At 37.2% G+C, this 15,635-nt stretch overlaps 1 protein-coding gene across 1 annotated transcript in view; it reads right to left on the minus strand.

Moving 5' to 3' along the window:
* KCNH7 (potassium voltage-gated channel subfamily H member 7) overlaps window positions 1–15,635 on the minus strand; it is a 240,023-nt gene that overhangs the window by 32,036 nt on the left and 192,352 nt on the right. Inside the window, exons 8-9 of the mRNA XM_074146078.1 lie at window positions 8,759–9,158; window positions 7,828–8,027 (exon numbers count right to left, since the gene is read on the minus strand). Of these exons, the coding sequence (XP_074002179.1) occupies window positions 7,828–8,027; window positions 8,759–9,158 (600 nt within the window). The remainder of the gene's footprint in view (window positions 1–7,827; window positions 8,028–8,758; window positions 9,159–15,635) is intronic.

The raw sequence follows: 15,635 nt of genomic DNA on the forward strand, positions 1-15,635 counted from the left end.
GCTTTCTGTTGAGCAGTACAGACAACATCTTGCCAACCCAAGCCTCCATGTACATTCCTAATATTCAGATTTTCATTACTTTGAGAAAATATTTCTTATTCATAAAATTTTAGCTTGTATTAATAAGGAAGTATCTGATTCTCACAGATATCTTTGATTGTCTATGTAGAGCAGGAACAATTGTATTGAACATTATGCTCTTATAATGTGGCAATCAATATCAATACATTATATGTACACATACTGACATCTCTAAATAATAGAAAATCATCTATGCAGTCTTCAAAATAATGAGATTAGCTTGAAAATAACAAAACTCTAAATATTGCATTTCACTTCATTTGGTGTGAGCTTTTGGAGTCTTTAAACGCGTTCCAGTCACACACTCAACGTGACAAAAAAAATTTAAAATACACTTTTCTAAACAATTAAAACCAGCATAATCTTGAAATTATACGAACGTAGGACTAGGCAACACAAAAATAAAACCATTTTCAAAAGAAAATTTTGAAAATGATAAATATAGAATTGATCTTTAAGTAGCATTATTCTCAATGACAAATCCAAAATTAAGAAATCATTTGAATACAGATTTGGGTTTCAATTGTTCCATTCTTTCCTGACATTTTTCTATTGTTACACTCAATATCTCCTCAACAGTGATTCCACCAGGCCCTGGTGAGAAAAATCTTGGATTCTCATGGTTAGAATCATGTTTAGAATCAGAACTCATGCATAATTTAAAGAGATACATATCTTCTAAAAAAGACATTTAACAATATATGAAATTGGCCTCACCCTTGGCTCCCTGCCCTGTCCCCCCCACCCCCACACACACAAAAAAGGAGGAAAATAAAAGAAAAGGAAAAACAGTTATGATGCTGTGACCATAGGCTCCAGATGTCTCTCATTGATAGTCATCAAGTCCAAGTTCAGTTGTCTTTTCCTGTCTGGAATAAAACTTATTCCATGTCAAATAATTTTGGTTTGTTGGCTTATCTACTTGACATGCTTAGAGAGGAGGAAAGTGTCATTCACAGAGAATTAAAACATTTAACGTGGAATAAGTGATTGAAGTTAAATGAGGATAGTAGAGAAACGATTCGTATTGCCTTGAAGAATGTGGTCTTTTGTAAGTGGAGGAATCCAGTTTCATTCACTTCTCTTTTTCAAGATGACAACAAGGTATAACTCATAGATGTATCAGCCACCTTTGTGACAACAGAATTGGAGACATCTATATGCCCTAACCTCAGACAACTAGCAAATGTTTGGGTCAATGATAACTTTGTTTTGTTTGGATAAATGACAATTTTTAGATTTTTCTGTCCTCAATTCTGGAACAGGTATTGACATCTCTCCCACATAAAATATTTAGAAAGCATCCAAGCTGAAGCGAATCAGGATATTAGCTACAATAATTGTCATTAAACATGGAAATATCACATTCCATACCAACAGAATCACAGAATGGTTGAGGTTGGAAGGGACCTCTGGAGGTCATCTTGTCCAACCACCCTGTTCAAGCAGGACTACCTAGAGCTGGTGGCCCAGGAAGATGTCCAGATGGCTTTATGAATATCTCTGAGGATGGAGACTCTACAACATCTCTGGGCAACTTGTGCCAGTGCTCAGTCATCCTCACAGTAAAAAAGTGTTTCCTGATGTTTGGATGGAACCTCCTGTTCCAGTTTGCGCCCATTGCCTCTGGTTCTGTTACTGGGCATCACTGAAAAGAGCCTGGTTCCATCTTCTTTACACCCTCCCTTCACGTATTTGTTCACATTGATGAGATCCCCTATGAGCCTTCACTTCTCCAGGCTGAACAGTCCCAGCTCTCTCAGCCTCTTCTACTATGAGAGGTTCTCCAGTCACTGCAGTCTGAGAGTTACAGATACTCCCTTTAATTCTGCATATAATCTTCTGTCATACATTTCTTTTTTCTGTTGAAATATCCGTGAGGTCAAACGCTAAGTGCCAGGCAGCAGATGAAGAGAGAATAAGAGGCCCCTTGGTGTTGTGGGCCTGTTTGGGGTGTGTTGAAACTCATTTTCGCTAAGACTTTCTTGTCCTAGAATCAGTCATATGTATTTATGAGTGGCAAGTATCCAGCATATAGAGGGAAAGATAAAGGTAGACTCTCAATTTCATCTGACAATTTAAGATGGCATAAACTGAAAGAGGAATTCTGGTCCTTCCCCACATTATCTGTTTATTTGTGCCCTGTCATGATCTTTCCTTGTGAAATGGATTGAGAAACTGATCCATGCAAAAAATAACCCAGCAAAAAAATCAAGCAGCTAAAGGTACAAAGAGGCAAGGATAAATAAACTATGTCTCATCTGCAGAATATAGATCCCAGGATATGTTGGCATTGGCATCACTAAAAGCTGAATAAACTTCTTGAACAATTTGAATAATGAATTTTGAAGAAATTACAAGTAAAAAACCCCATACCTTGGAGGGTTCACTCTAGTGGGGACTTATATTCAAAATTAATGTTTTGTCTGTCTTAGTTTTTTCTGTAAGAATGAGTGAAATTAATTCATAATAATTCATATATTTGGTGAAATAACCTATGTCTTCATTTTTTATCTTTCTGCCACCTAATTTTAGCACTAATCTGAGACTTTAGCTGCACAAATCATGCTACACAGATTTTGAATTAGGATCTCTGTCCCCCGTACTTGTTCCCTCTGATGGAAAGGGTACTGCAGGATTTAGTTCTGTCACAAACATTTCACTCTCAGATTATAATAACATTTTCATGAAGGCTAAACATTTCTGTAATTCAAGATATTTCTATTTCTAGAAAGAATTTAGATTCTGTGATAGTTAATTACAGAAATTCACTATTTCTATAAGCAGAAGGCCAAAACATTTCCAAGAGCTTTTATCATTAAGAAAAGAATGAACAAGGTCACAGGTGGTGATAATTCTCCAACAGCTCTTGGGCTCCACATAGAATAAGGATTATTTCTGATGATTCCTCTTCTTCATACAGGAAAATTTGCAGACTCGGATTTATTTTTTTTAAATCTTTTTGCAGGATATGAAGGAGGTTACAACAGTTGAGAGAGAAGCGAAGCAGTGTGTGATGATGAGCTAATTTGCCTTTTAATGAGATTTGAAGTCTGACAACCTTATCAAGAATTAGGATCTTTTGCTTTTAGTCATTGCCATGACACAGATTTGTGTGACATTTTAATGTTGAAATTACTAGAGCTGCAGTGGATCATTCTTCATCTGTAATCTTACAATTTCTGAGTACATCTGAAAGGAGATCTCTGAGATATGAAACATTGCTGGGTGAGAGGACAGAAAACGATTTCTGTTTCTTAGACTGTTGACTCCATCATCAACAGAAACTTTAAGGTTTTTAGAAGTTGGAAGCTGACCAGATCCATGTCTTTCCAAAAATGTAATGATACCTCAAAAATAGTTAATTGCTCTTGGTTTTGAGATTTAGAGACCACAAAATATAATGCAGTGAGAGACTGATAAAGGATCACTTTGCAAATAGATTGGCATTCTTGAAAGTCTCTTTTTTTTCTATGAGATCTTCTTTTCTGTAACGGTTAAATGTAGGCATTCATGGTTTTTAGGTGGTCTTCTTATAGAAAATGAAAGAACAGCTTTACAGCTAATTATATCTGAGATACTTTCTGATTTCCATTATGACATAGAGAAATAGCAGTACTACTTTCTACCATGATTGCATATTCCCTCTGTTTAACCAATTACCACTAGTTTTTGTTCCAAGCGCTTCTAATTTGGATTACCCATTCTGATGGCATAAGGACCTCTTCCTTGCTATTTTTGACATTTTAATTTTCTAATTTACTAATTCTCTGGTTCAAAGATATTACTGGCAATAGTTCTATCGGTAGAACTGTTTTTATTGTAAGAAGTGATCACAGCAGGAGGAAAAGCAAGAATAACAAATGTAGTAGTGTTATCCAGTGACCAATTTCTCACAAAAAAACCCTTACCAAAGCAATGGTGAACCTGCCCTTTATTTTATACAGTAGCATTGCTGGTTCCAAACCTTCAAGTTAGGTGTGTGCTCTGCTATACTTGCATGATCACTGTGGCCAAGACAATTTATCGCAAGTGTAAAACCAACCGTTTGCTTGGATGCTTGCAGGAGAAGGTTCCGTAAATTTATGCATAAAAATTCTGACTTCCTCTCTCCTTTCATGGTACAGGGTAAAACCCAAAATAAAAAGGCATCTGCCCCATATACAAAATTTCAATTAACGTGTACATTTGGCTGAACACTTTCCAATGCTTGTCCCACTTATTTACTTCTTTGAGCTCTTTTTAAAGGTAAAATAAACCAGTAAAGCTATTTAGATGCACAGAAGATCCATGGAAAGAAGGGGGGGGATTGTAAAAAATCCATGCATAACTTAAAAAAGGAACTCAAACACTAAATATGTCATCTTTTTAGGGTAAGCATCACAGGCATGCTATTATCAGTGCTGGACTGATAACATTGGAATGAAGAGGGGAAAAGAAGGCAAAGAGAATTTAGGAAAAACAGAACAGGATAGTTTGAAAAATAAAAATAATATCTTTGAATCTTTGGGATTGGTGACATCTTTCATGAAACAATATACACGATAAATAATTTTTTTTGTAATTTAACTTTGCCAGTGTTTACCACAGGGATATGATTTAAATTATGCTTATTCTATGGACTCAAGATTCTTATCCAGATTAAAATAAATCCCAAATCCTGTTTATCCAGTCCATGCATACTTATTTGGAATTGTTTCTATTAAAATACATTATGCAATGAAACATAATCAAAGAGATGTAGAAATGAAGCAGAGGGGAACAAATGAACAAATAATCAATGTTCTCAGCATATTTCATCTTCAGATCTTTAAAGCTAATTTTAAGTTTAGCCATTTCAAATGAGCATAAAGCATTATTTTATGGTTTTCAATTTAAATTGTAGGATTTTGTTTAGGAAATCAAGTTTATTTAATCTTAGTGCAGTATTATTTCTGAGGTTAAAAGTTGGAGGTTTTTTTATACTTTTCCTGAATTCTTAAGTATATTATTGATGATAATTAAAAGCATCTTTTGAAATATACTATCTAACATTATTTATATATATATGTGAGTATGTGTGCACATGTACATTGCATGTACATATATATATGAAATGTAAATAATTCATGCATTTCACATTTCAAAGGAGAAAGAGGACTGAGTTTTTGAATTTTATTCAATTTTCAGTCATTAAATGAAAAAGAAAGACATCGGATCAAATTCTGCCTTCAGATATTTGCAAAAAGCTCCCAGTAAATATTGACAGGAGTCAAACACATTTGTCTGAGGACAGTATTATCCCTTTGGTGTGTAAATGCAAATATTTCATGCAAAATTAAGTTAATACTACATGCAAGTCCATCTCATATGCACGTGGCTTATAGCCAAGAAAACTTCATTGGTGCTTGTGCTAACATGCATATATGGTTTGAACTAAGAGCATTCACGCAAAGGAAAATGCAGAATGATCAGCATGGCAACTTTGTCAGAGTGACATTCCTACAGAGCAACTATCTAATGCAAACCGATATGCACATGACCTTTTTTGGGCAGAGAAGCATAATTTGAGTTGTGGGGTAAAACAGTGATTAATAAACGTGGTTCGATTAGCATTTCTTAATGTCTGATTTTTAGTAACCATTTTGCCCCACATCTGATTCTGCTTGGATTATTTCCCTTTGCTATCTACCCCTTCATCATGCAAAAAGTTAGAATTAAAATCAGAAAGCATTGAACAAGCTCTAAACCCGACAGATAACATGGATATTCTCCACACTTTATACTGGAATTAAATTTGATATAAATACCTCCTGCTCTTACCAGTGGGTGGTGTTATTCCATGTATTTAGGTATGAAGCAGACAGGAAAGAGATAAATCTTTCATAAGTACAACATAAATCACACAATTCTTATATTAACCTCACACTAAGTGTAATATATTCAAACTCACTTTTAAAGAAAATTTAGTGACTGCCATAAAACTTGAGGGATAGAATTGTGAACAGAATAAGAAATAAAATGTAACAAAACAAGATACTAAGCTTGATTTTTTTTCACACTTTATTTAAAAAAAAAAAAGCCTCCATACTGCCTCACAATCATATTGCAGAATATGGGCTGTTTAATCCATTTAGTGAGTATTTTACATTAATGACAAATCCAAGACTAATTCCAGTACACCAATTCCTGCATTATGCAAAGTTTAACTTGACAACATCCGGATTTAGTTACTATTTCATGTGAAACAGGTGTTCTTAATACATCCATTAGTGGTAATGAATTAGTTAAGGCATACATGATTTTGTAATATCTTCAGAAATAATTCAGTGATTTACTTTAGGCTTAGGCTGCACCCACCTGCAGCTTAAGGGCTTGATCCTGCGAAGTGCCGAGTACCCCACAATCCCATTGCCATCAGAGGGAATCAGGGCCATTCGGTGCCACACAGGATGAAGCTACTGGTGCTGCCTTCCACTGCAGTAATCTCCAGCAGAGGTTTACACAAGTATCCTTGCCCTGCGCTGGGCATAATATCCTTCTGAAGGGACACTCATGGAAGTGGGAGGTGAAGCCCAATATTTAATTTGCTGTCTTAAAATTAAGATCTGCTTTACTTAATGGTAACCATAAAGTCAAGCTTTATTGTCAGTGATTCAGCTTTATAAAAGCTTTTAATCAAGACCATTGTTTCTACTTACTGTATAAAAGTGTACCACTCTGACATCATTCACAAACATGTGTTCCATACCACATGGAAGGTGTTTGAATTTATGTCAAAATTTTGGAGCTTGTTTTCTAGTTAAATTGTTACAAAAATGTATAGATTTTCTTGTTTTTCCAACTTTATGGAGAATCTCTAGTCTGTAACTCAGAACAGCTCTGGAAAGCATCCCTCTCGAGACACAGATTCACAGATCTTTAAGATGCACAATGCTCTCAGTGGCTTCAAACCTATGTCAACTTTTCAGAAAAAGTGTTGCTGTCTCCAGAACATAAGCCAGAGAAATAGATGCTTACTTTTGCTCATTAGCAGACTGTTATTCCTTTTTAGCTGACCACATAATCTGTTTTTATATAATGAGCATTTACAGGTTTTTTATCAAGAACAGAGAATATGAGTGTTGTACTCTGCCACTTCCTAGAAATGAGATTCTGTGGATTGCTAAATGGTTAGTAGTGCTATGTTGACTTTCAGTGCAAAATTATGTGGTTATGAATGCAAGCGAACTACTGTTCAGACTATCATATGATTAGAACATTTCACTCTGAATAGAGCAGCTAAACCACCTGCCTGCTCCTCACTTCCACCCACCCCCAGTATACCTGTTCTAGATTACATGATAGGATTTTGGAAAAGAATTGATCTCCACAGGTGTAACAAAAGAGTAAATGTTGATACCAACACAGGTAGTCTTGTTGGAAAATTAGGCCAAAGAACACACAAAATTCTGGAACAGCTATGCCTGAAATAAGAATCCTATGATTTTTTTTTCTTGTCTTAAGTTCATAACAGTCAACTGCAATAGTCAACTGTTCTAAAGCACAGTGAGAGTTAAGATTTCTGATATAGCTTCTAATAATCTAGGCAGTGAAATGTTTGGATGACAAGCTTATAATGAATTGTTTTTCAAAAATTGCTATATATCCACCTTCTTCAACTTGTACTTTTACAATAAATAATAAATAATGAAGACTTACAATGTCTAAATTCTCATGCATTTATCTATTCCTCAGCATCCGTGCCTGAAAAACAGAACAACATACCATGTTCATGTCAATGCCATTGGTGTACGTCCACGCATGCTGGAAGTATTCCTCAAGTCGCTGCCGCAGAGGATTGGGGATTTGATGAAAACGTATAAACTCCTTCACCCGCAGCATCTGCATGTGATACCGTGCAGTTCCCGAGTAGAGTCTTTGGATTATTGCAGATACATTTCCAAAAATGCTAGCATACATTAATGCTGGATTAAATAGAAACAAAATTTATTTAAGTCATATCATTGGGTTTTGCAGATGATGCAACAGTCCTTATAATGTACTTTGTATGTAAAATAGCTCAGATGTGACTAGCAACATTTTCAGAGTTGTGGAATTGATTTACCTGGCACTCTTTATTGATTTAATTGCATCAGTACTAACTCAGTTAGCAGGTGAGGCTTAAATATTAAATCGTAATCAAGTTGTTAATATTTATCTTTGGAGATTTGTAGTCCTGAATTTAGTGTTATAAGTTAGGTTCATCTAATTTTATGGATGTTTGGTAGAACTAAGAACTAGGAACTAAGGTTAAGTACAATCTAAGAATAGAAGGCAGAGTTAAGAATCTATGCATACATTTATAGGTTCAGGGTTTAAATCAGCAAATAAAATATAATTATGATTATCCAAAAACGACGGTCTATAGTTTCCTAAATCCACTCAAAACTCAACTTTCTACCCTACACAGGATTTGCTTACCGACACATACAGAACACAAAACTTCTGACAGTTTGGATAACAGGTTTGGAGTAGTCAAGCAATTTCACTACTTCCTGACACTGCATGAGTCACAACATATTTTTGCATATAACATTGCTTTCGCTGGGAATTTGCCCTTCTGACTGCATGCTTATAATCTTATTAGATTAGACTGTTAGATTATTTGCCTCAAACACTGAGAAAAAGAGAAAAAAAAAAAGATAAAACTACTTACAGCCAATCAACATGACACAGATGGAAAAGATTTTCTCTGAGTTGGTGTTTGGAGATACATTTCCAAATCCTACACTTGTCAGACTGCTGAAGGTAAAATAAAGTGCTGTAACGTATTTGTCCTTGATGGATGGTCCAGAGCTTGCATCACTCTTATTGTAATGCTTTCCTAATTGTTCTCCTAAAGAATCCAACCAGCCAATCTTGTGAGCCAAGTAAGGTCTTTCTACATTTCCAATGGCATACCAAATGCAAGCGAGCCAGTGTGCAATTAGTGCAAATATGCACATAAGGAGCATCAGAACTGCAGCACCATATTCTGAATATCTGTCCAGTTTCCGTGCTACCCTTACCAAACGCAGCAGTCTAGCTGTCTTCAGAAGACCTATTAATGTTGTTGTCTGTAAAAATAAGATAAAAATTGATTTTCTCTGTTAGCAAATGTATTCTCATGAATAGGCAGCATGAATAAACCAGTGCAAATTCTATTATTTCGGGGAAACAACAAAACCAGATGATTAACTTATTTCAATGTAATCTTAATTTCATTTTCTTTAAACTATCAAATTTATTATAAAAACTGTGAAGGAAACAATAAGAAATGCACATTTTGAATTAAGATATATTGAAGTTGTCATTATCTGCTCAATACTCTTTCATTTTGAGTATTATTCTTGATCTGGACTCTTCAATCCACCCTAATGGACTTAAACGATACATTAAATTCATGATGTACTGGCATGATAAAGTTTGTAAGTTATTGGAACTATCATAATTATATGACTGGCCTTATGTAATAAGTATTTGTGATGTTTGAAAAAACCTGCACAACTGTATTTGTTCCTAACTTGCAATGCTCTGGCACACATGTTCTAGAAGAGAGAAGCAATAGGGCAGAAATGTCCCAAAGAGTATCTTATTCTGCAAATATTCTTCCTGTTTGTAATGGTCAGAACACTCTATACAGGTAAAACAAGATGAACCACTGTGAATAGAAAATCATGAAAAAGTTACTGATGCCAGACTCCAGACTAATCTTTTTTTTGCATCTTTCATCCTGAAGTTTGCAGGTGTAGTGGTAGAAGCCACTAACAAAAGTCCTATACCATTAAAAAAAAAAAAAAAAGAAAAAGAAGGGTCAGTTATAAACCAGGAATACATTCCAATCGTTTAAGTGCAGACCTCCACTACGGTTCATTTCAACCTCTTTGGGGCTCTGATATTTTTAAAGGAATCTAAAATTTATCAACATACATTTACAATTTTAAATCAGTAAATTGTTTTCATGCATGTCAATTCCTTGTAAAACAGATCGACAACATTGCAAATAGTAACTACTTGGTTTGAAAAAGAACTCAGCTACCTTTTTCCCTCCATTAGATGTGAACATATATTAAAGTATTCAGTAAATGTCAAGACTGAATAAGTTTTTAGTACTTTTTTCTTTGCTTTTTTAACATGCTTGTATATTACATAACACTTAACCGGAAAAGTTATCCAAGCTTTACAAACTACTCTGATGGTAGTATATGTCATGTTAAAACTTTCTTTCAACAAGTAATAGCCTGTGTTTTATGTTTTATTAAATCCTTGCTTTCACCATGCTTCTGACTGCAATCTGAAAGCCCTTGGAACAAAAAAAGAGGCTTTCTTTGCTGCATTTGTCAGTGGACAGCTCAATATATTGCTCATATTTTCTGAGTAAATGAGCAAGACCTCCGGAGGTGCCTGGGAAGATCATGGAACAGATCCTTATCGATGCCATGCTTGGGCACATGGAGGACATGGAGATGATTCAAGATAGCCAGCATGGCTTTACTAGGGGCAGGTCCTGCCTGACTAACCTAGTGGCCTTCTATGATAGAGTGACCAGGTCAGTATATAAGGGACGACCTATGGACGTGATCTAGCTGGACTTCAGTAAGGCCTTTGACACAGTCCCTCACAACATCCTGCTTGCCAAATTGGAGGGATACAGATTTGATGGGTGGACTGTTCAGTTGCTAAGGAATTGGCTGGATGGTCCCACCCAGAGGGTCGTACTCAATGGCTTTAAGTCCAGATGGAGAGCAGTGACAAGTGGTGTCCCTCAAGGGTCCATGCTGGAACCGGTACTGTTTAACATTTTTATCGACGACATAGACGGAGGGACTGAGAGCACCATCAGCAAGTTTGCAGATGACACAAAGCTGTGTGGTGTTGTCGATACACATTCAGAGGGACCTGGACAGGCTGGAGAGGTGGGCCCAGATGAACATCATGAGGTTCAGCAAAAGCAAGTGCAGGGTTCTGCACCTGGGCCGAAACAATCCTTGGTATAAATACAGACTGGGGGATGAGGTGTTAGAAAGCAGCCCTGAGGAAAGGGACTTGGGGGTGCTGATGGACGAGAAGCTGGACATGAGCAGGCAATGTGCACTTGCAGCCCAGAAGGCCAAGCACATCCTGGGCTGCATCAAAAGAAGTGTTGCCAGCAGATCCAGAGAGGTGATTCTGCCACTTTACTCTGCTCTGGTGAGATATCACCTGGAGTACTGTGTGCAGGTCTGGAGCCCTCAATATAGAAAGGACATGGACCTGATGGAGTGGGTCCAGAGGAGGGCCACGAAAATGATCAGGGGGTTGGAGCACCTCTGCTATGAGGACAAGCTGAGGGAGCTGGGGTTGTTCAGCCTGGAGAAGAGGAGGGTCTGGGGAGACCTAATAGTGGCCTTCTAGTACCTGAGGGGGGCCTACAGGAAGGCTGGGGAGGGTCTGTTTACAAAGGCCTGCAGTGACAGGACGAGGGGCAATGGTTTTAAGTTGGAGAAGGGGAGATTTAGGTTGGATATTAGGAACAAGTTCTTTACCATGAGGGTGGTGGAACACTGGAACAGGTTGCCCAGGGAGGTGGTTGAGGCCCCTTCCCTTGAGATATTCAAGGTGAAGCTCGACGAGACCCTGGACAACCTCGTGTAGTTGGGGGTGTCCCTGCTGACTGCGGGGAGGTTGGACTAGATGACCTTTTGAGGTCCCTTCTGGCCTGGACCAATCTATGAATCTATGAATCAATGAATAAGACGGAAATGTAGGGTAACACTGGGTAACACTCCTTGGTTCAACTTAGCATCACAGAGAATAATTTCAGGGTGAATTTCTCAGTGCCCCATGAAGTAGGCTGTTTCATTGATTGTGACCTCAACAGTTTGCAAGAACATATGCTTCAAAAAGCTATGCCTAGGCTGAGCTTCAGCATGTGAACATTGCCATTAGGTACACTTTTTTGTAAGGTAGATCAAGCTGAAATATTTATGATTCCTTAAGGAAAAGAGCAATCTTAAGAAAAGCTAACATTTTTTCTTAGTGAGGTGTTGGAACAATTCTATTACAGATGTAGTCATATCTTTACACCATGGAAGAGGCCACATGGGTCAATATTGGGACCAGAGCCGTTTAACATCTTTGTTGGTGACATCAACACTGGGATTGAGTGCACAGTCAACAAGTTTGCTGATGACACCAAGCTGTGTGGTGTGGTCAACACACCAGAGGGAAGGGATGCCATCCAGGGGGACCTTCACAGAATTGAGAGGTGGCCTGTGCAAACCCCATGAAGTTCAACCAGGCCAAGTGCAAGGTCCTGCACGTGGATCGGGGCAATCCCAAGCACAAATACAGGCTGGGCAGAGAAGGGATTGAAGGCAGCCCTGAGGAGAAGGACTTGGGAGTGTTAGTTGATGAGATGTTCAGCACGACCCTGCAACGTGTGCTTGCAGCCCAGAAAGCCAGCTATATCCCGGGCTGGATCATAAGAAGCGTGGCCAGCAGGTCAAGGGAGGTGATTCTGCCCCTCTGCTCCGCTCTTGTGAGATCCCACCTGGAGTACTGTGTCCAGCTCTGGAGTCCCCAACATAAGAAGGACATGGACCTGTTAGAGAGATTTCATAGGAGGGCCACGAAGGTGATCAGAGGGTTGAAGCACCTCTCCTTTGAAGACAGGCTAAGGGAGTTAGCCTGTGGGGTTGTTCAGCCTGGAGAAGAGAAACTCTTTTATACAGTGTAGAGGCTTTGACACTAAAATACAGCTGGCAGTAGAGGTTGAAAGCATGATCTATAGGTTTTGGTGTGCCTCTGGACATGCTGTCCACTTCTCAGTGTGGATGGAGCCTTCACACAGTCTACCTCCTTTACGTCACTTCACCAGAAGTACTTGGTGTCAGAACTATGCCTCACACAACGTAATTTCCTTGGTGTGCTGGAATGCTTTGCTTAGCTTTGCTTTGCTTTGCTTTGTCTTACTTTGTCAGTTACCCGCCTTACCCCATTTGTTGCCAAAAATTAATGCCTGCAGATAGCAATCTGATAGATGCAATTCTTTTCTCTGATTTGCTTGCTGCTCTGTTTTCATCATACCTAACTTTATAAGCTGCACTACAAGTTCAGGAGTTGCTAGATACCCACATCAGGATTTTTAATTGTTTTAATTTGTTTTCCCAGTAGCAACATTTATTGTGAGCCAGAAGCACATAGGAATCTCATAGCTACTGAAACTGAATCTGAATTGGCAGAAGATGGGTACGAGATAATTTTCCCCCACTATAGTATATTCAGTGCAAACATTATTCCATTTCTGAAAGGCACTTAAATGCTTGCCTAAACTGGAATTCATTAGGACCATAGTACTTTCAGAATCTAAAATCTTTACAATACATTGAAGAAGTCTTTTTCAATTGGTAAGATTTATTGAAAAGATAAAGGTCTTAAGGTAATACCCATTTTAAGTAGATTCTGCCAAAACAGACATTCTATTTCCTCAAATTTACTTTTTCATTGCAAATAAATAAAATTATAGAGAAAAATAAACAAGATCAGCTTCAATTTCCTCATTCCACTATATATATATTCCAATCTGCCAATTTAAAATTTTGTTTACGAGTATAGCCAACCTAATTTTGATATTTTTGCCTTGTTTGGTTATTGTGCTATTTGCCCTTTTAAAAAGCCTTTTTATTTTTTCTATCTGTAGTACAGGAGGGAGGCCTGGATTAAAAGTATATATTTTTTTTCTGTTTTGACTTTAGTAATAGCACAAAAAAGAAACAATAAATTATGCCTATAATGGTTCTTTCATGCCTATATGGTTCTCTCCATGAGCTAAGTAACCACACAGAAGACATCTTTAGTTGTTTTAGAATAATTATTCAGTTCTGCTAATAAGAAGCTTGAGAAAGGTTAAAGTTTGCCAATTATTTTCTCTCCAGGGGAAGGAAATGACCTAAAACCAGGAGTTCGTGGATACTACATTTTCTAAGCATAAGTCCCTAAATTTATTTTACAAAATCCTTCTAAATCCTTAAGTCTGATTAGTCTTCTTTTTTAACAGTGAGACTGGTTTATACTCTCAATTTCTCAAGCCCTGACGCTGAAATGACCACAGCAGGGGGCTATTTTGATGGACAGCAGTTGATTAAAGCATGATTTGAAAGAGGAGGGCATCAGTTTATCTGATTGTATCATTCAGAATATAAGAATCATTGAGAATCAGAGAGTATCATTCAGAAGTTATTATTATATCAGACTGGAAGAGGGAGCTGGTATCGCTTAATTAGTTATTTTCAGAAATGGTATTCTGCTTGTGGAAAGTCATTTACAACTCATGACTTTCTTACTGATTGCCTAATCCTTCAGTTTCCTCTAGATTTTTATGTTGGTTTTTTTTTTCTTTCTTCATAACATTCAGTATCATTAATGTATAAATCTACAATATCATCTCCTATTTTTCTCTTTTTTTAAACCAAATAAATCACTGATATGTATGAGTAGCTCAAACTGTCTTTCAATGTGTATTAATGTGTACTTGCTTACACAGTAGTTCATCTGCTACAGGGTCCTTTCCAGTTTCTTGGTATCGTAAGGTCCTCAGTTTCTCAGTGATTTCCTGTTACCTACATTTTATGTTAAAACCATCATCAACCTTCTAGCCTTTTTTTCAGCCTGTAAATAAATCTATTAAACATGAGTACTATAGCATCAAGCATAGTTAACTCTTTTCTCTCTCTTGGAAAAACCTCTAATACATGCTAGAATTTGGCCTTTCAGTCTATGCTCCATTACCTTAATAGCCTCTTCTGAGCACTGTGTCATTGTTGAAAATTTTTATGCTGCATGCATCATGATACTGAAAATTTAGTACGAAGAACAATTAAACAAATATATTTCAGCTAACCAAAACTTTTTATTTATAGCAGAGTACTGGTACTTCAACTGCTGTTGATAAAGGACTGCCAAAATAGTCTACGAATAACTGCCTGCTCCAGCAGTGCAGGGGTTCCTCTTTGCTTCATCTTGAAAGACAATTAAGGGAAGAAAATGTTGGTACTAAATGTTTCTCTGATATTAGCCATCCGCCTAAACAACTTCCAGAGACTCTACCCTAATGCTGCGTCATTCTGGACTGCACTCAGTCCACAGAGTTGCTGATGCAAAGGCAGACTGCCTGTATGACCACCTGTGCAGTCTTCAGTGTAAAAGACTTGAAATTCACGGGAATAGGTTTTCCAAGTAAATTGCTAAACTGAACACAGGAAACTATCTCTTCCTGAGATGTTTTCTGAGCTTGATTTTCAAATATATTTTAATTTGCAAGGGGGTAAAGTACTGATTCTATCAGTGGAGATGCAATTAAGTCTATGAAGTTCCATCTCTAATCCTAGAAATGCGGGATTCTTCTTTTCAATTTGCTTTAACAGATACGCTGTGTAATGGAGTGAAGTGAAAATGTCAAAACTAAAAGAAGAACAAGAATACTTTGATTTATATGTCTTCATTTCAACAAAACCCCATCTATTTTCGTGATCTATTGCTATGAGTAGAAGACATATTCACTCTTACATTTTGTG

Source organism: Numenius arquata, chromosome 3 (assembly GCF_964106895.1).
Source record: "Numenius arquata chromosome 3, bNumArq3.hap1.1, whole genome shotgun sequence".
NCBI classification, from domain to species: domain Eukaryota; kingdom Metazoa; phylum Chordata; class Aves; order Charadriiformes; family Scolopacidae; genus Numenius; species Numenius arquata.